Genomic DNA, 19,314 nt, shown 5'->3' with positions numbered 1-19,314 from the left:
CGGTGGCGCGCCCGCTGACAATGAAAAGGCATATTAAGGCCCTTAATCAATTAATTTAATTCTAATTTTCACTGCCCGTCCAACCTTACAGTCGGCAGGTGGGCGAATCGGCCAGGCGGCCTTTTGATTTTCTAGCAAACCTCATCCACAGGCGGGATGAGGTTTCCACATTTAAATAAAAGATAAATATAAATTATTGGGCAGAATTTTTATTCTGTCAATGTTATTGTGAGTGAGTCCCATACCGGGATTTTTTTTCAGATATTAAAACCTTTATTTTTGATTTTAAAATTTCAGTGCACGCTCCCCCACGCATCTGCAGACTTCAGCGCTCGTGCTCCTCCCACCCCCACCCAGGCAGCGCTGAGGTTCTCAGTGCGCCTTTCACACTGGCTGGGTGTTAATTGGCCAGCCAACGCAAAATGGTGTGCCATGCATCATTTAACACTTATTTAACATTATTCCATTATTATGTGAGTTGCATTGTGTATTTTGCAACGTGTGAATTCCTGTTTATATAAAGCGGGTATTTTCCACGGAACTTGATCCTATGACATCGTTTGTGCCTGTGTCCATGAAATGTTGTCTCTCTTGACCTCTGTGTCATGTTTGGCAATTTCATCCTCCTCCCACATGTCACCTCATGACCCACCTCCACTGTCTTCACTTGCTTCACTCTTGCCCATTCCAAAGTATCCAGCACATCTCCAGAAATGGCTTCTTCTCCCACTCCACCAATTATCTTGGTTCTTCTCCAAGCTTTCACTCTAGGTCCTTGTGTATTTCTTGCTGACATGTTACCTCTTGATGACATCACCCATAGGCCTGAGTTGACTGGTGACACCCAGCTTTCCATCCACCGGCCTCAACGTCAGGACGACCACTTCTGTCTGACTATTTGCCTGACATCAAGCTGTGGATGAGGCAAAGTTTTCTCCTGTTTAGTATCAGCAGGAGGACATCCACATGCTGAAATCCTCAACTTTGCCTTCACCATCGGTCTTGAATTCACCAATGCTTCCTGTTCTCCTGAACTCAAATGTCACCATCGTACCCTGCTCTGTTGTAGTCATCATTGGTCTTATCCTTCCCAATCTCCAATGTTTACTGTTTTAACACTTTGAATTTATAATCCTTTAACAAATCCCGCCATGGTCTTCCCCAGCTATATGTTTTCTTTTCCAGTTCTACATGACTTTGCAAACCCTCCACTCTTCTACATCTGGTCTTCTCTTCCAACTCTTATCTGTTCCACTATTGATGGCAGAGCCTCCAATCATCTGGGGTCAATGCTATGGAGCACCATCCCAGTGGTAGCATCTCGTCTCTGAATCAGAAGGTTGTAGGTTCAAGTCCCACTTGAGACATGAGTATGCAAGCCTGGCTAACACTAGTACGCTGCTGATGGACTGCTGTACTGTTGGAGGTGCTACCTTCAGATTAGATGTTAAACCAAATGTCTGCCCTCTCAAAGGATATAAAATATTCCACAGCACCACTCAAAGAAGACTGGAAGAACTTTCCCAGTGTCCTGAACTCTCTCTTAAATAACTTTGCAGAGCTATGGAGAAAGAACACAGAAGTGGGAATAATTGAATAACTCTTTTTTAACTCTTTTGGAGTCAAACAATTAAACTAAATTAACAAAATGAGGAATAAAGTAAACACAGCCCCTAAATTAGGATAGCTTTAAAACCAAAGACAAAGTTTAAAGAAAACGTACAAAGATCAAACCAAAATGTGACAAGGGGATCGATAAAGCACCCCGGCCCCTGCTGTGCCCACCGGGCACGGAAGGCATTGACAGTGCCAGCAGACACCGCGTGCTCCCTCTCCAAGGACACCCGGCCACAAATGTAGATAACTCTTTTAAGACTCAGCATAGGCATGATGAGCTGAATGGCCTCCTTCTGTGCCGTAAGAACCTATGATCTCATTGTTGTGGGTGGGCCCTTGTGTGAAAATCAACTGCAGCATTTTCCCACGTTATAAAGGGTCAGGAAGCACTTCATCATACTTTGGGACATTGAGATTGCGAAAGGCATGAATTCAAGTTCTTTCTTGACATGGTACCGTGTGCCAGTCCTTACAAAAGACCACATCCCTGTCCCACAATGAGCACTGATACAGGAGACTGACTAGTAATTATAAAGGCATTCCAAAGTACATCTGACACCCTTCACTTTGTACAAAAATAGTTCAACTATTTTAAGCAAGAACATGGAAAGAGAAAGCAGGCCAGTGGTCAGCCTTTAATAGACCTCAGAATGTAGTTGCTGACTATGTTTAGATCTTGTGGCCTTAAAAGAGACAGATCATATTACACAGAGCGTTACACTGTGTGTTATATAGTGTAATGTCGCTGTCCTGTCCCGGTGTCAGCCCTGGCTTAGTTAGTAGTGCTCTCACTCCAGAATCAGGAGGTTGCCGGTTCATGTCCATCTCCAGGAAGTAAAACCTAGGGAGATGTTTCAGGATAGCTCTGAGAGAGAGCTACACTGTCAGAAGTGCCATCTTTCAGATGAGATGTTAAATGAGGTCCCCTCTGCCCTCTCAGGTTGATGGATAAGATCTCATGGCACTACTTCAATGAAGAAATTACCCTGCCCATTATTACAATCCTGTTCCTGGGAGCTTGCTGTGCACAAATTGGTTGCTTTGTTTCCAACATTACGATAGTGACTACACTTTGAGAAGTATTTCATTGTCGGTGAAGGGCTTTGGAGCATCCTGAGGTATTACATCAGTGCAAGTCTTTCCTCATTTGTTAAAATAAATTATCATCCTATCTACAATGTGTAAAGCTGCAGGAGATCTATTAGTACAGCCAGAAAAGCAAGTCTAATTTAAAATTAAACAAAATAAATTTCTTTACAAATGCCGCACTCCTGTCATTACTGGGAAAAGCTACTAAATTATCTAGTTTGTGAGAATTTTTTCCAAACACTGAACAGATGGACTGCAGTCATTGGGTATTTATGCAGCACATGGCTTTGGCCTGCTTAGTGTCCAAGAATTTACAATAGCTTATCTTTGTCATAATGGCACAGAAACTTTTACCAGCTGAGATTAATGACTGCTTTTATAAAAAAACAAAATAATAAATCTCCCTTAACATTCCCTGCTCTTTTATTTCCGTGACTCAATCTCAGCCAGCATTAAATTATCTTCAAACTTGTAATCCTTTGAGAAATAAAAATGCAAAAGCCCTACTACCCTGCTGGCTGTTTAGTGTCAGAGAGGTAAATAATCTGTAGCCCAGGTCTGGTGTCAGAACATCACGCAGAGGCCAAAGCCAGCACAGGATGGGAAATAGATCAACGGCTTGAATTTTCATAATTAGAAACAGGAAAGCAGCTGCTGAAGAGCCATCTTGATTTTAATTCTTCAAGGAACAAGTGAATTATAATTTATAAATTGTTTGGGAAATAAATAAGGGGTATGCTCAGTTTCCTGCTTAAGAAGGCATTCTTGTATGACGTACTGCATTAGTACAAATGGGAACGATAATACTTTCAAGGTACCTTGATTTAAAAATCATGAGCTCTGCAATTGTTTAAGTGCTGCAGGCTAGATCTTTCATCAGCAGTTTAAAGGACCACATCTGGAATAAACCCACCAGAGTCATCCTGCACCACTTTAAAGGTAATCATTTATAATTGTGATATCCAGCTTATGACTATTGAAATTAAAGCTACAGGAATAATCAAGCCAGGGACATATCAGTGTACCTCAGCACATAGAACCCTAACATGTTGACCGTTGACAGCTTTAAGATGGGACCAGCTTTGCTTAGCCAGCACCAACAGCAACTTGCATTTATATAGCGCCTTTAACATAGTAAAATTGGATAAAACGCTTCACAGGAGCATTATCAAACAAAATTTGAGACTGGATCACTTACAGAGATACTAGGTCAGATGACCAAAAGCTTGGTCAGAGAGGTAGGCTTTAAGGAGCATCTTAAAAGAGGAAAGAGAGGAGGGTGAGTTTAGCCAGGGAATGCCAGAGCCTGGGCAGCTCAAGGCACGGCCACCCAATGGTGGAGCGATGGAATTTGGAGATGCACAGAAAGCTAGAATTAGAGGAGCACAGATCTTGGAGGGTTGTTGGGTTGGAGGAGGTTATAGAGATAGGGAGGAGCGAGGCCATGGGGGCATTTGAAAACTATGCTCTGAATTTTAAAACTGAAAACTACTGAAGTGCCAATCTTGGTTCAGCTGCTGAACCTGGAGCCAATGTAGGTCAATGGGCACAGGCCTGATGGGTGAAGGGGCTTTGGTACACATCCTGACTGGAACCCCATACAAAAGGAGGGATGAAGTTAAAATTATCGGGCAATGAGAGGTCTTCGGGTGACTCCAAAGCAGACTGTTATTTGTTTTACAGATCCAGGTGCAGACGCTTCCCTGTGCGGAATGGCTGCCACCAGTGCCTCAGGTACAAATGCAGTGCGGTATGGGACGATGAAGGAAAACGTCATAAACCTGGAGGTGGTTTTGGCAGATGGGAGGATAATGTACACAGCAGGACAGGAGCGAAGGTTTAGGTATCAAAAGCAGTTAATCCCTCAAATACCACTTCTTACAACTTTCAAAATACAATTTTATATTAGATTTTAAATGGTTACCATGGTTGCTCTTGGGGACCTTTAGAACTTGCCAGTAGGAGAGAGATATGTGGGTTGTAGCAAAGTCTCATTTTTTGCCAACCAATCCCATTAACCCTTACCTCCTCGCCAAAAGGTAGAACATTTTGTTTCTAAGTATCACTTGGGCATCAACCTTGGCTAAGTTGGTAGTTCTCTCACCTCTGAGTTGAAGCCCAACTCCACATACTTGAACACATAATCTAGGTCAACATCCCAGTGCAGTACTGAGGGAGTGCTGCACTATCTTTTGGATGAGACATTAAGCTGAGGCCCTGTCTGCCCTCTCAGGTGAGCATAAAAGACCCCAATTCGATGAAGAGTAGGGGAGCTTCTCCACACACCACCCCCCACCCCCACCGGTGTCCTGGCCAATGCTTATCCCTGAAGCAACAATTAAAATCAGTTAATCTGATCAGCTATTTCATTCCCGTTAGTGTGACTTTGCTATAAGATCCTGCCTTTCCTACACTATAGTAGTGGCTGCACTGTAAAAGCACCTCATCGGCTAAAAACTGGTTTGGGATTCCCTGAAGCCATGAAAGGTGCTATATAAATACAAGTGCTTACTTGTTTTACTTCAGCCAGTGACTGATCTGAGAATAGAACAAACTCATGTAAGTGAAGCACGTGAGTTTCATGGTGAGTACTCACCTGACTCAAACCCATGACTTTCCCAATACAGCTGGAGTATTCAATCTGTGGATATGTTTGGTCAGCTTGGAGAAACATGACATTCAGTTAATGCACAGATAAAACATGATAATACTCTCTGCTACAGGAAGACATCTGCCGGTTACAACCTGACCAATCTCTTCATTGGCTCTGAAGGAACTCTGGGAATAATCACCAAGACGACGCTGCGTCTCCATGGAATCCCAGAAACCATGGTGTCTGCAGTCTGCTCATTTCCAACAGTGCAAGCAGCCGTGGATTGCACAGTGCAAATATTACAGTGCAGCATCCCCATAGCAAGGATAGGTAAGCCAACCGTTTAAAATATAATGTTATACCTAAAGTACCAACAGAAGAGTGGGAGACAGAAGATGGATCTAGTCAGATTGCTGTAGTATCACAATTACCAAATAAGTAGGATGGATAAAGGCACAAATGAGCTACTTTGTCTTTCATCCTGGAGCGGTTTGACCCAGACATGGGTGCACTATGACCTGTATGCAGGTGCGGCACAAACTTGTACACTAGTATGGTGTGACTTGTACATGAGCATGGTGCGATTTATACAGTGGTGCAGTGTCACTTGTACATAGGTGAGGTATGACTTGTACATGGGTAAGGAGTGACTTGTACATAGATATGTTGTGACTTGTACATGGGTATGGTTTGATTTGTACACCGGTGCCGTTCAACTTGTACGCGGGTGAGGTATGACTTGTACGCGGGTGAGGTATGACCCATGGGTGTGCTATGACCTGGATGCAGGTACAGGATGAGTGGTGAACTCAGCATCCTTTACAGAGCACAATTTTAATGCTCTGCCTAATGAAGAGATTGGATTTTGAGTTGGATGCGACCAAATGTCTTTAGCTTTTGAATCCAAGATGTTAGTTAAAATAGAATCTACAAATAACGTGATACAATTCTCCATTCACTGTCCCCTGAACGATGTACCGCCTTCGTTTCTTTGAATAAAACAGCAGGCAATTAAAGCAGCTTCATTTCCATTAACTAACCTGGTTCATATTGGGCCCTTCATTAATATGCAAAGTAACCCTGAGCTTTGCCTTTTTAAACACGTACTGGAACCACCTTCTGTGCCAATGTCTCTCTCTCTCTCCATTGGCTCCTTTAACAATTTCTTTTTATATCAATTTACTTTTTAAATGAAATGTTATTTACAACAAAGTCACCAAATCAATGTCTATTATTTTGATATATTATATTTCAAATTAAAAAGCAACAGGATCACTTCACTTTTATATAAAAGTAAAACAAACTCAGGAACAGAAAACTAACCCAGGCACAGTGAACAGCAAATGATCTTCACAAAGTGGGTTATATTTTGCCAAGACTGTTGGACATGCTGGTTAAGTTTGGCATTCAGAACAGCAACTGTGTTCAAACAATTAGACCACAACATTTACATTAAAATAGCACCTTTAATGTACAAACGTTTGTTCCTCAGAGTTCTTGGACGATTTGATGATAGATGCCTGCAACAAGTACAACAATTTGAGTTATATGGTCTCACCAACATTATTCCTGGAATTTCACGGCACTGAAAAAAGTGTGGAAGAACAGATTCAGGCCACAGGTAGGCTCACAATCTCTTTTAGAGACTTTCCTCTCTCTATCTCTTCCCACTCCCACTCCATTTGCGCAGTTGGTTTTTTTTTTTGGCAGAATAGACCCTGACGTAGCTCCATCATTTTATCACACTCACAAATCAGACAAGATCCGAAAAATATGTTGGCAACAATAAATGGAGCCATGTTGGAAAATGAAGGGAAAACAACCATAAATGGCCTTTGTACACAAAGCAGAAATGGCGCCCATCTTTCTACAGTGCATCTAATCAGAATCTCCATGCTGCCCATTCACAGTGCATTTATACGGTAAGTTTTAACATTGATGTGAAGTGAATTGTACTTAACATCAGTGTCCAGGAGCGGCTATGCAACAGTTCGCCTGCGATTGGGCCAGGACCGTGATTTCACGCTGGCTGGCCAATTAATGGCCAGTCAGCATGAATCACGCACTGAAATGCTCAGCGCTGCCTGGGTGTGGGAGGGAGGAGGGCGAGCGCGGAAGTGTGTGCATGCGCGCAGGTACGCTCATAGAAAGCTCCCTGAAGGCACAGAGCTGCCTCCGGGAGCTGAAGATTTTTCACATGACAAATAAAGTTTATAAAATAAAGGAAAACATGTCCCCTCATGTGACTTTGTTGAAATCAGTTCCAAAAAGTTTTATTTTACTTTTAATTAACATCAGAAACCTCATCCTGCCCGTGGATGAGGTTTCCTCAAAAATCCAAAGGCCGCTTGGCCTTTTTGCCCACCCGCCAACCGTGAGGTTGGAACAGCAGGAAAAAATTCTATTTAATTAATTGATTCAAGGGCATAACAGCCCTCTCAATTGTCGACGGGCCAATTGTTGGCGCACTGCCAACTCCCGTGCACGCCTGCTGACCGAAATATTGCAGGAGTGTGAGATAACATCAGGACTCTCGCCCAGTGTCATGGCGCACTATTTCATGCTTGTGCGTGTTGGGCCCACGCCCGCACGCCGAACTGAAAATTCAGCCCCTGGAGACATTAGTCTCATGTCACTTTTGCTGACGCTATGTGCTGTGGAAATTAAGTGCACTTTTTTGAAACCTACTTTTCTTCAGTTGCAAAGGTGAGAGAGCAGCAATCTCTGAAAACTTCCATTTTTAACTTGAAAGCAAAATACTGCGGATGCTGGAAATCTGAGACAAAAACAAAAAAATGCTGGAAAAACTCAGCAGGTCTGACAGCATCTGTGGAGAGAAAGACAGAGAAATAGTCTCTGAAATACTCTATCTTTCTCTCCACAGATGCTGTCAGACCTGCTGAGTTTTTCCAACATTTTTTGTTTTTGTTTCAATTTCAAACTGATGATAGAAAGCTCTGCCCAGCTGTGTGTCCAGACACGCAGGGCTTTCTCATTAACAGATTGTTATAGAGTTGATCTTCTAGACAACTTTTCTTGGTGGACACATTTAACTTTATTTACAAGACAGCAGCATCAAACTTTATAACTAAAGAAGAAGTCACTCTTAGAGGTTCCCCGCGCTGCTAACTCATTGGTTTACACAGATCATGTGATCTTACAACACAAGATTATTCTTAAAGCTACAGTCCTACATTTATCAGAACTATAATGACTCCACAGACACCCAAATTTCCAGCCAATGGGGAGCAAAGCAATGTAAAGAGAATACAGTCAGGATGGGACCTGAAGTGCAGCTACTGCACTCAGATTGAGAGCTGCAGCGGAAATACACTGTTCATCTCCCGATTGGAAAGTATAACATGAATCATCCCTAATTCCCAAAGATAATCGGGCAAAACTCTGGAATATTTATCAATTTCCACCTGGGTCTACTTCCCTCCAGCGACAATACTCTCCCATCTCTGAACTCTGACCCCAGTGACACTGAAGTGCTGTGTCCTTGAAGCTGTTTAATTATCTCAGCCAATAGTTGCGCCTATAGTTTTGAATCAAATTTCTAACCGAATATTTATTCAGATTTGTTTCTGAAGAAGTTAACTGGCACAGAACCTACTCTGGACAAATGACCAAAGTTAATAGGCAAAAGAATGAGAGATGAGATGAGAAGAATGTGTTTGGTGCAGTGAGTTGTAATGATTTGGGATGCACTGCTTGAAACACAGTGGAAACAGACTCAATAATAACTTTCAAAAGGGAATTGGTTAAAAACTTGAAGGTCAAACTTTGCAGGGCTGTTGGGAAAGTATAAGGGAGTGGAATCTTTCTAAGAGCCAGCACAGATATGATGGGCTGAACGGCCTCCTTGTGCACTACATCATTCTGTGGTTCCTAGGAATATAGGACCAGGAATGATCCATTCAGCCCCTTGAGCCTGTTCTGCCATTCAACTAATCATGGCTGACCTGTACCTTACCCCATCTGCCTGCCTTGGTTCTGTAACCTTTAATATCTTTGCTGAACACTAATCTGTCTTTGTTAAAAAATTTCAATTGTCCCAGACCCAACAGCCTTATAGGGGAGAGAATTCCAAATTTCCATGACTCTTTTCATGAAGAACTGCTTCCCAACATCACCCCTGAACAGCCTAGCTCTAATTTTTTTGATGTTGCCTCCTTGTCTGGATTTTGCCTCCAGACAAAATAGTTCCTATTTATCCAATTAAATCCTTTAATTATCTTAAACACTTCAATTAAATCAGCCCTTCACCTTCTATGTTAAAGCGAGTAGTCCATGCAACCTGTACTTATAATTGAAACCTTTTTCTAGTCTTGGTATAATTCTGGTAAATCTGCACTGCATCCCCTTCAAGGTTAATTTTATCTTTCCTGAGGTGTGGTGCCCAAAACTGAGTGCACTACTCCAGCTGACATCTAACCATGGATCTGAGTGCAGTACTCCAGCTGGGATCTAACCATGGGTCTGAATGCAGTACTCCAGCTGAGATCTAACCATGGATCTGAGTGCAGTACTCCAGCTGAGATCTAACCATGGATCTGAGTGCAGTACTCCAGCTGGGATCTAACCATGGATCTGAGTGCAGTACTGCAGCTGGGGTCTAACCACGGATCTGAGTGCAGTACTTCAGCTGAGATCTAAACATGGATCTGAGTGCAGTACTCCAGTTGGGGTCTAACCATGGATCTGAGTGCAGTACTCCAGCTGGGGTCTAACCATGGATCTGAGTGCAGTACTCCAGCTGGGGTCTAACCATGGATCTGAGTGCAGTACTGCAGCTAGGGTCTAACCATGGACCTGAGTGCAGTACTCCAGCTGGGGTCTAACCATGGATCTGAGTGCAGTACTCCAGTTGGGGTCTAACCATGGATCTGAGTGCAGTACTCCAGCTGGGGTCTAACCATGGACCTGAGTTCAGTACTCCAGTTATGGTCTAACCATGGACCTGAGTGCAGTACTTCAGCTGGAATCTAAGCATGGATCTGAGTGCAGTATTCCAACTGGGATCTAACCATGGATCTGAGTGCAGTAATTCAGCTGGGGTCTAACCATGGGTCTGAGTGCAGTTATTCAGCTGGGATCTAACCATGGATCTGAGTGCAGTACTCCAGCTGGAGTCTAACCATGGGTCTGAGTGCAGGACTTAAGCTGAGATCTAACCATGGATCTGAGTGCAGTACTCCAGCTGGGGTCTAACCATGGATCTGAGTGCAGTACACCAGCTGAGTTCTAACCATGGATCTGAGCGCAGTACTCCAGCTGGGGTCTAACCATGGATCTGAGTGCAGTACTTCACTGGGGTCTAACCATGGGTCTGAGTGCAGTTCTCCAGCTGGGATCTAACCATGGATCTGAGTGCAGTACTCCAGCTGAGATCTAACCATGGATCTGAGTGCAGTACTCCAGCTGAGATCTAACCATGGATCTGAGTGCAGTACTCCAGCTGGGGTCTAACCATGGATCTGAGTGCAGTACTCCAGCTGGGGTCTAACCATGGATCTGAGTGCAGTACTCCAGCTGAGATCTAACCATGGATCTGTGTGCAGCACTCCAGCTGAGATCTAACCATAGATGTGAGTGCAGTATTCCAGCTGAGATCTAACCATGGATCTGACTGCAGTACTCCAGTTGGGGTCTAACCATGGGTCTGAGTGCAGTACTCCAACTGGGGTCGAACCATGGATCTGAGTGCAGTACTCCAGCTGGGGTCTAACCATGGATCTGAGTGCAGTACTCCAGCTGAGATCTAACCATGGATCTGAGTGCAGTATTCCAGCTGAGATCTAACCATGGATTTGAGTGCAGTATACCAGCTGAGATCTAACCATGGATCTGAGTGCAGTACTCCAACTGGGGTCTAACCATGGATCTGAGTGCAGTACTCCAGCTGGGGTCTAACCATGGATCTGAGTGCAGTACTCCAGCTGGGGTCTAACCATGCATCTGAGTGCAGTACTCCAGCTGAGATCTAACCATGGATCTGAGTGCAGTACTCCAGCTGAGATCTAACCATGGATCTGAATGCAGTACTCCAGCTGGGGTCTAACCATGGATCTGAGTGCAGTACTCCAGCTGGGGTCTAACCATGGATCTGAGTACAGTATTCCAGCTGGGGTCTAACCATGGATCTGAGTGCAGTACTCCAGCTGGGGTCTAACCATGGATCTGAGTGCAGTACTCCAGCTGGGGTCTAACCATGGATCTGAGTGCAGTACTCCAGCTGGGGTCTAACCATGGATCTTAGTACAGTATTCTAGCTGGGGTCTAACCATGGATCTGAGTGCAGTACTCCAGCTGAGATCTAACCATGGATCTGAGTGCAGTACTCCAGCTGGGGTCTAACCATGGATCTGGGTGCAGTATTCCAGCTGGGGTGTAACCATGGATCTAAGTGCAGTATTCCAGCTGAGATCTAAACATGGATCTGAGTGCAGTACTCCAGTTGGGGTCTAACCATGGATCTGAGTGCAGTACTCCAGCTGGGGTCTAACCATGGATCTGAGTGCAGTACTGCAGCTAGGGTCTAACCATGGATCTGAGTGCAGTACTGCAGTTGGGGTCTAACCATGGATCTGAGTGCAGTACTCCAGCTGGGGTCTAACCATGGACCTGAGTTCAGTACTCCAGTTATGGTCTAACCATGGACCTGAGTGCAGTACTTCAGCTGGAATCTAAGCATGGATCTGAGTGCAGTATTCCAGCTGGGATCTAACCATGGATCTGAGTGCAGTAATTCAGCTGAGATCTAACCATGGATCTGAGTGCAGTACTCCAGCTGAGATCTAACCATGGATCTGAGTGCAGTACTCCAGCTGAGATCTAACCATGGATCTGAGTGCAGTACTCCAGCTGGGGTCTAACCATGGATCTGAGTGCAGTTCTCCAGCTGGGGTCTAACCATGGATCTGAGTGCAGTACTTCAGCTGGGGTCTAACCATGGGTCTGAGTGCAGTTCTCCAGCTGGGATCTAACCATGGATCTGAGTGCAGTACTCCAGCTGAGATCTAACCATGGATCTGACTGCAGTACTCCAGCTGAGATCTAACCATGGATCTGAGTGCAGTACTCCAGCTGGGGTCTAACCATGGATCTGAGTGCAGTACTCCAGCTGGGGTCTAACCATGGATCTGAGTACAGTATTCCAGCTGGGGTCTAACCATGGATCTGAGTGCAGTACTCCAGCTGGGGTCTAACCATGGATCTGAGTGCAGTATTCCAGCTGGGGTCTAACCATGGATCTTAGTACAGTATTCTAGCTGGTGTCTAACCATGGATCTGAGTGCAGTACTCCAGCTGAGATCTAACCATGGATCTGAGTGCAGTACTCCAGCTGGGGTCTAATCATGGATCTGAGAGCAGTACTCCAGCTGGGGTCTAACCATCGATCTGGGTGCAGTATTCCACCTGGGGTCTAACCATGGATCTATGTGCAGTATTCCAGCTGAGATCTAAACATGGATCTGAGTGCAGTACTCCAGTTGGGGTCTAACCATGGATCTGAGTGCAGTACTCCAGCTGGGGTCTAACCATGGATCTGAGTGCAGTACTGCAGCTAGGGTCTAACCATGGACCTGAGTGCAGTACTCCAGCTGGGGTCTAACCATGGATCTGAGTGCAGTACTCCAGTTGGGGTCTAACCATGGATCTGAGTGCAGTACTTCACTGGGGTCTAACCATGGGTCTGAGTGCAGTTCTCCAGCTGGGATCTGACCATGGATCTGAGTGCAGTACTCCAGCTGTGATCTAACCATGGATCTGAGTGCAGTATTCCAGCTGAGATCTAACCATGCATCTGAGTGCAGTACTCCAGCTGGTGTCTAACCATGGATCTGAGTGCAGTACTCCAGCTGGGGTCTAACCATGGATCTGAGTGCAGTACTCCAGCTGGGGTCTAACCATGGATCTGAGTGCAGTACTCCAGCTGAGATCTAAACATGGATCTGAGTGCAGTATTCCAGCTGAGATCTAACCATGGATCTGAGTGCAGTACTCCAGCTGGGGTCTAACCATGCATCTGAGTGCAGTACTCCAGCTGAGATCTAACCATGGATCTGAGTGCAGTACTCCAGCTGAGATCTAACCATGGATCTGAGTGCAGTACTCCAGCTGGGGTCTAACCATGGATCTGAGTGCAGTACTCCAGCTAGGGTCTAACCATGGATCTGAGTACAGTATTCCAGCTGGGGTCTAACCATGGATCTGAGTGCAGTACTCCAGCTGGGGTCTAACCATGGATCTGAGTGCAGTACTACAGCTGGGGTCTAACCATGGATCTTAGTACAGTATTCTAGCTGGGGTCTAACCATGGATCTGAGTGCAGTACTCCAGCTGAGATCTAACCATGGATCTGAGTGCAGTACTCCAGCTGGGGTCTAATCATGGATCTGAGTGCAGTACTCCAGCTGGGGTCTAACCATGGATCTGGGTGCAGTATTCCAGCTGGGGTGTAACCATGGATCTAAGTGCAGTATTCCAGCTGAGATCTAAACATGGATCTGAGTGCAGTACTCCAGTTGGGGTCTAACCATGGATCTGAGTGCAGTACTCCAGCTGGGGTCTAACCATGGATCTGAGTGCAGTACTGCAGCTAGGGTCTAACCATGGACCTGAGTGCAGTACTCCAGCTGGGGTCTAACCATGGATCTGAGTGCAGTACTCCAGTTGGGGTCTAACCATGGATCTGAGTGCAGTACTCCAGCTGGGGTCTAACCATGGACCTGAGTTCAGTACTCCAGTTATGGTCTAACCATGGACCTGAGTGCAGTACTTCAGCTGGAATCTAAGCATGGATCTGAGTGCAGTATTCCAGCTGGGATCTAACCATGGATCTGAGTGCAGTAATTCAGCTGGGGTCTTACCATGGGTCTGAGTGCAGTTCTTCAGCTGGGATCTAACCATGGATCTGAGTGCAGTACTCCAGCTGGGGTCTAACCATGGGTCTGAGTGCAGTACTTAAGCTGAGACCTAACCATGGATCTGAGTGCAGTACTCCAGCTGGGGTCTAACCATGGATCTGAGTGCAGTACACCAGCTGAGTTCTAACCATGGATCTGAGCGCAGTACTCCAGCTGGGGTCTAACCATGGATCTGAGTGCAGTACTTCACTGGGGTCTAACCATGGGTCTGAGTGCAGTATTCCAGCTGAGATCTAACCATGGTTCTGAGTGCAGTACTCCAGCTGAGATCTGACCATGGACCTGAGTGCAGTACTCCAGCCGAGTTCTAACCATGGATCTGTGTGCAGTACTCCAGCTGAGATCTAACCATAGATCTGAGTGCAGTATTCCAGCTGAGATCTAACCATGGATCTGACTGCAGTACTCCAGTTGGGGTCTAACCATGGGTCTGAGTGCAGTACTCCAACTGGGGTCTAACCATGGATCTGAGTGCAGTACTCCAGCTGGGGTCTAACCATGGATCTGAGTGCAGTACTCCAGCTGAGATCTAACCATGGATCTGAGTGCAGTATTCCAGCTGAGATCTAACCATGGATTTGAGTGCAGTATACCAGCTGAGATCTAACCATGGATCTGAGTGCAGTACTCCAACTGGGGTCTAACCATGGATCTGAGTGCAGTACTCCAGCTGGGGTCTAACCATGGATCTGAGTGCAGTACTCCAGCTGAGATCTAACCATGGATCTGAGTGCAGTATTCCAGCTGAGATCTAACCATGGATCTGAGTGCAGTACTCCAGCTGGGGTCTAACCATGCATCTGAGTGCAGTACTCCAGCTGAGATCTAACCATGGATCTGAGTGCAGTACTCCAGCTGAGATCTAACCATGGATCTGAGTGCAGTACTCCAGCTGGGGTCTAACCATGGATCTGAGTGCAGTACTCCAGCTGGGGTCTAACCATGGATCTGAGTACAGTATTCCAGCTGGGGTCTAACCATGGATCTGAGTGCAGTACTCCAGCTGGGGTCTAACCATGGATCTGAGTGCAGTACTCCAGCTGGGGTCTAACCATGGATCTTAGTACAGTATTCTAGCTGGGGTCTAACCATGGATCTGAGTGCAGTACTCCAGCTGAGATCTAACCATGGATCTGAGTGCAGTACTCCAGCTGGGGTCTATTCATGGATCTGAGTGCAGTACTCCAGCTGGGGTCTAACCATGGATCTGGGTGCAGTATTCCAGCTGGGGTCTAACCATGGATCTAAGTGCAGTATTCCAGCTGAGATCTAAACATGGATCTGAGTGCAGTACTCCAGTTGGGGTCTAACCATGGATCTGAGTGCAGTACTCCAGCTGGGGTCTAACCATGGATCTGAGTGCAGTACTGCAGCTAGGGTCTAACCATGGACCTGAGTGCAGTACTCCAGCTGGGGTCTAACCATGGATCTGAGTGCAGTACTCCAGTTGGGGTCTAACCATGGATCTGAGTGCAGTACTCCAGCTGGGGTCTAACCATGGACCTGAGTTCAGTACTCCAGTTATGGTCTAACCATGGACCTGAGTGCAGTACTTCAGCTGGAATCTAAGGATGGATCTGAGTGCAGTATTCCAGCTGGGATCTAACCATGGATCTGAGTGCAGTAATTCAGCTGGGGTCTAACCATGGGTCTGAGTGTAGTTCTTCAGCTGGGATCTAACCATGGATCTGAGTGCAGTACTCCAGCTGGGGTCTAACCATGGGTCTGAGTGCAGTACTTAAGCTGAGATCTAACCATGGATCTGAGTGCAGTACTCCAGCTGGGGTCTAACCATGGATCTGAGTGCAGTACACCAGCTGAGTTCTAACCATGGATCTGAGCGCAGTACTCCAGCTGGGGTCTAACCATGGATCTGAGTGCAGTACTTCACTGGGGTCTAACCATGGGTCTGAGTGCAGTTCTCCAGCTGGGATCTAACCATGGATCTGAGTGCAGTACTCCAGCTGAGATCTAACCATGGATCTGAGTGCAGTACTCCAGCTGAGATCTAACCATGGATCTGAGTGCAGTACTCCAGCTGGGGTCTAACCATGGATCTGAGTGCAGTACTCCAGCTGGGGTCTAACAATGGATCTGAGTGCAGTACTCCAGCTGAGATCTAACCATGGATCTGTGTGCAGTACTCCAGCTGAGATCTAAGCATAGATCTGAGTGCAGTATTCCAGCTGGGGTCTAACCATGGATCTGAGTGCAGTACTCCAGCTGGGGTCTAACCATGGATCTGTGTGCAGTACTCCAGCTGAGATCTAACCATAGATCTGAGTGCAGTATTCCAGCTGAGATCTAACCATGGATCTGAGTGCAGTACTGCAGCAGGGGTCTAACCACGGATCTGAGTGCAGTACTTCAGCTGAGATCGAAACATGGATCTGAGTGCAGTACTCCAGTTGGGGTCTAACCATGGATCTGAGTGCAGTACTCCAGCTGGGGTCTAACCATGGATCTGAGTGCAGTACTCCAGTTGGGGTCTAACCATGGATCTGAGTGCAGTACTGCAGCTAGGGTCTAACCATGGACCTGAGTGCAGTACTCCAGTTGGGGTCTAACCATGGACCTGAGTGCAGTACTCCAGCTGAGATCTAACCATGGATCTGAGTGCAGTACTCCAGTTGGGGTCTAACCATGGATCTGAGTGCAGTACTCCAGCTGAGATCTAACCATGGATTTGAGTGCAGTACTCCTGCTGAGATCTAACCATGGATCTGAGTGCAGTACTCCAGCTGGGGTCTAACCATGGGTCTGAGTGCAGTTCTCGAGCTGGGTTCCAACCATGGATCTGAGTGCAGTACTCCAGCTGGGGTCTAACCATGGATCTGAGTGCAGTACTCCAACTTGGGTCTAACCATGGATCTGAGTGCAGTACTCCAGCTGGGGTCTAACCATGGATCTGAGTGCAGTACTCCAGCTGAGATCTAACCATGGATCTGAGTGCAGTACTGCAGCTGGGGTCTAACCATGGATCTGAGTGCAGTACTCCTGCTGAGATCTAACCATGGATCTGAGTGCAGTACTCCAGCTGAGATGTAACCATGGATCTGAGTGCAGTACTCCAGCTTGGGTCGAACCACGGATCTGAATGCAGTACTCCAGCTGGGGTCTAACCATGGATCTGAGTGCAGTACTCCAGCTGAGATCTAACCATGGATCTGAGTGCAGTACTCCAGCTAGGGTCTAACCATGGATCTGAGTGCAGTACTGCAGCTGAGATCTAACCATGGATCTGAGTGCAGTACTCCAGCTGAGATCTAACCATGGATCTGAGTGCAGTACTCCAGTTGGGGTCTAACCATGGATCTGAGTGCAGTACTCCAGCTGGGGTCTAACCATGGATCTGAGTGCAGTACTCCAGCTGGGGTCTAACCATGGATCTGAGTGCAGTATTCCAGCTGAGATCTAACCATGGTTCTGAGTGCAGTACTCCAGCTGGGGTCGAACCACGGATCTGAGTGCAGAAGTCCAGTTGGGGTCTAACCATGGACCTGAGTGCAGTACTCCAGCTGAGATCTAACCATGGATCTGAGTGCAGTACTCCAGTTGCGGTCTAACCATAGATCTGAGTGCAGTACTCCAGCTGAGATCTAACCATGGATTTGAGTGCAGTACTCCAGCTGGGATCTAACCATGGATCTGAGTGCAGTACTCCAGCTGGGATCTAACCATGGTTCTGAGTGCAGTACTCCAGCTGAGATTTAACCATGGATCTGAGTGCAGTACTCCAGCTCGGATCTAACCATGGATCTGAATGCAGTACTCAAGCTGAGATCTAACCATGGATCTGAGTGCAGTACTCCAGCTGGGGTCTAACCATGGATCTGAGTGCAGTATTCCAGCTGAGATCTAACCATGGTTCTGAGTGCAGTACTCCAGCTGAGATCTGACCATGGACCTGAGTGCAGTATTCCAGCTGTGGTCTAACCATGGATCTGAGTGCAGTACACCAGCTGGGCTCTAACCATGGATCTGAGTGCAGTACTCCAGCTGGGGTCTAACCATGGACCTGAGTGCAGTATTCAAGCTGAGATCTAATCATGGATCTGAGTGCAGTACTCCAGCTGGGGTCTAACCATGGATCTGAGTGCAGTACTCCATCTGAGATCTAACCATGGATCTGAGTGCAGTACTCCAGCTGAGTTCTAACCATGGATCTGAGTGCAGTACTCCAGCTGAGATCTAACCATGGATCTGAGTGCAGTACTCCAGCTGAGATCTAACTATGGATCTGAGTGCAGTACTGCAGCTGGGGTCTAACCATGGAGCTGAGTGCAGTACTCCAGCTGGGGTCTAACCATGGATCTGAGTGCAGTACTCCAGCTGAGATCTGACCATGGACCTGAGTGCAGTACTCCAGCTGAGATCTAGCCATGGATCTGTGTGCAGTACTCCAGCTGAGATCTAACCATAGATCTGAGTGCAGTATTCCAGCTGAGATCTAACCATGGATCTGACTGCAGTACTCCAGTTGGGGTCTCACCATGGGTCTGAGTGCAGTACTCCAACTGGGGTCTAACCATGGATCTGAGTGCAGTACTCCAGCTGGGGTCTAACCATGGATCTGAATGCAGTACTCCAGCTGAGATCTAACCATGGATCTGAGTGCAGTATTCCAGCTGAGATCTAACCATGGATTTGAGTGCAGTATACCAGCTGAGATCTAACCATGGATCTGAGTGCAGTACTCCAGCTGGGGTCTAACCATGGATCTGAGTGCAGTACTCCAGCTGGGGTCTAACCATGGATCTGAGTGCAGTACTCCAGCTGAGATCTAACCATGGATCTGAGTGCAGTATTCCAGCTGAGATCTAACCATGGATCAGAGTGCAGTACTCCAGCTGGGGTCTAACCATGCATCTGAGTGCAGTACTCCAGCTGAGATCTAACCATGGATCTGAGTGCAGTACTCCAGCTGAGATCTAACCATGGACCTGAGTGCAGTACTCCAGCTGGGGTCTAACCATTGATCTGAGTGCAGTACTCCAGCTGGGGTCTAACCATGGATCTGAGTACAGTATTCCAGCTGGGGTCTAACCATGGATCTGAGTGCAGTACTCCAGCTGGGGTCTA

General features: G+C 46.5%; 1 protein-coding gene across 2 annotated transcripts in view; it reads left to right on the top strand.

Moving 5' to 3' along the window:
* ldhd (lactate dehydrogenase D) overlaps positions 1-19,314 on the top strand; it is a 96,875-nt gene that overhangs the window by 17,051 nt on the left and 60,510 nt on the right. For both annotated transcript variants that reach the window (XM_078544112.1, XM_078544113.1), the window contains exons 5-7: positions 4,390-4,549; positions 5,430-5,629; positions 6,792-6,920. In XM_078544112.1, coding sequence (XP_078400238.1) covers positions 4,390-4,549; positions 5,430-5,629; positions 6,792-6,920 — 489 coding nt within the window. The remainder of the gene's footprint in view (positions 1-4,389; positions 4,550-5,429; positions 5,630-6,791; positions 6,921-19,314) is intronic.

The sequence above is a fragment of the Cetorhinus maximus genome, chromosome 6 (assembly GCF_964194155.1).
Source record: "Cetorhinus maximus chromosome 6, sCetMax3.hap1.1, whole genome shotgun sequence".
NCBI lineage: Eukaryota > Metazoa > Chordata > Chondrichthyes > Lamniformes > Cetorhinidae > Cetorhinus > Cetorhinus maximus.
This window is presented reverse-complemented; position numbering and strand designations above follow the sequence as displayed.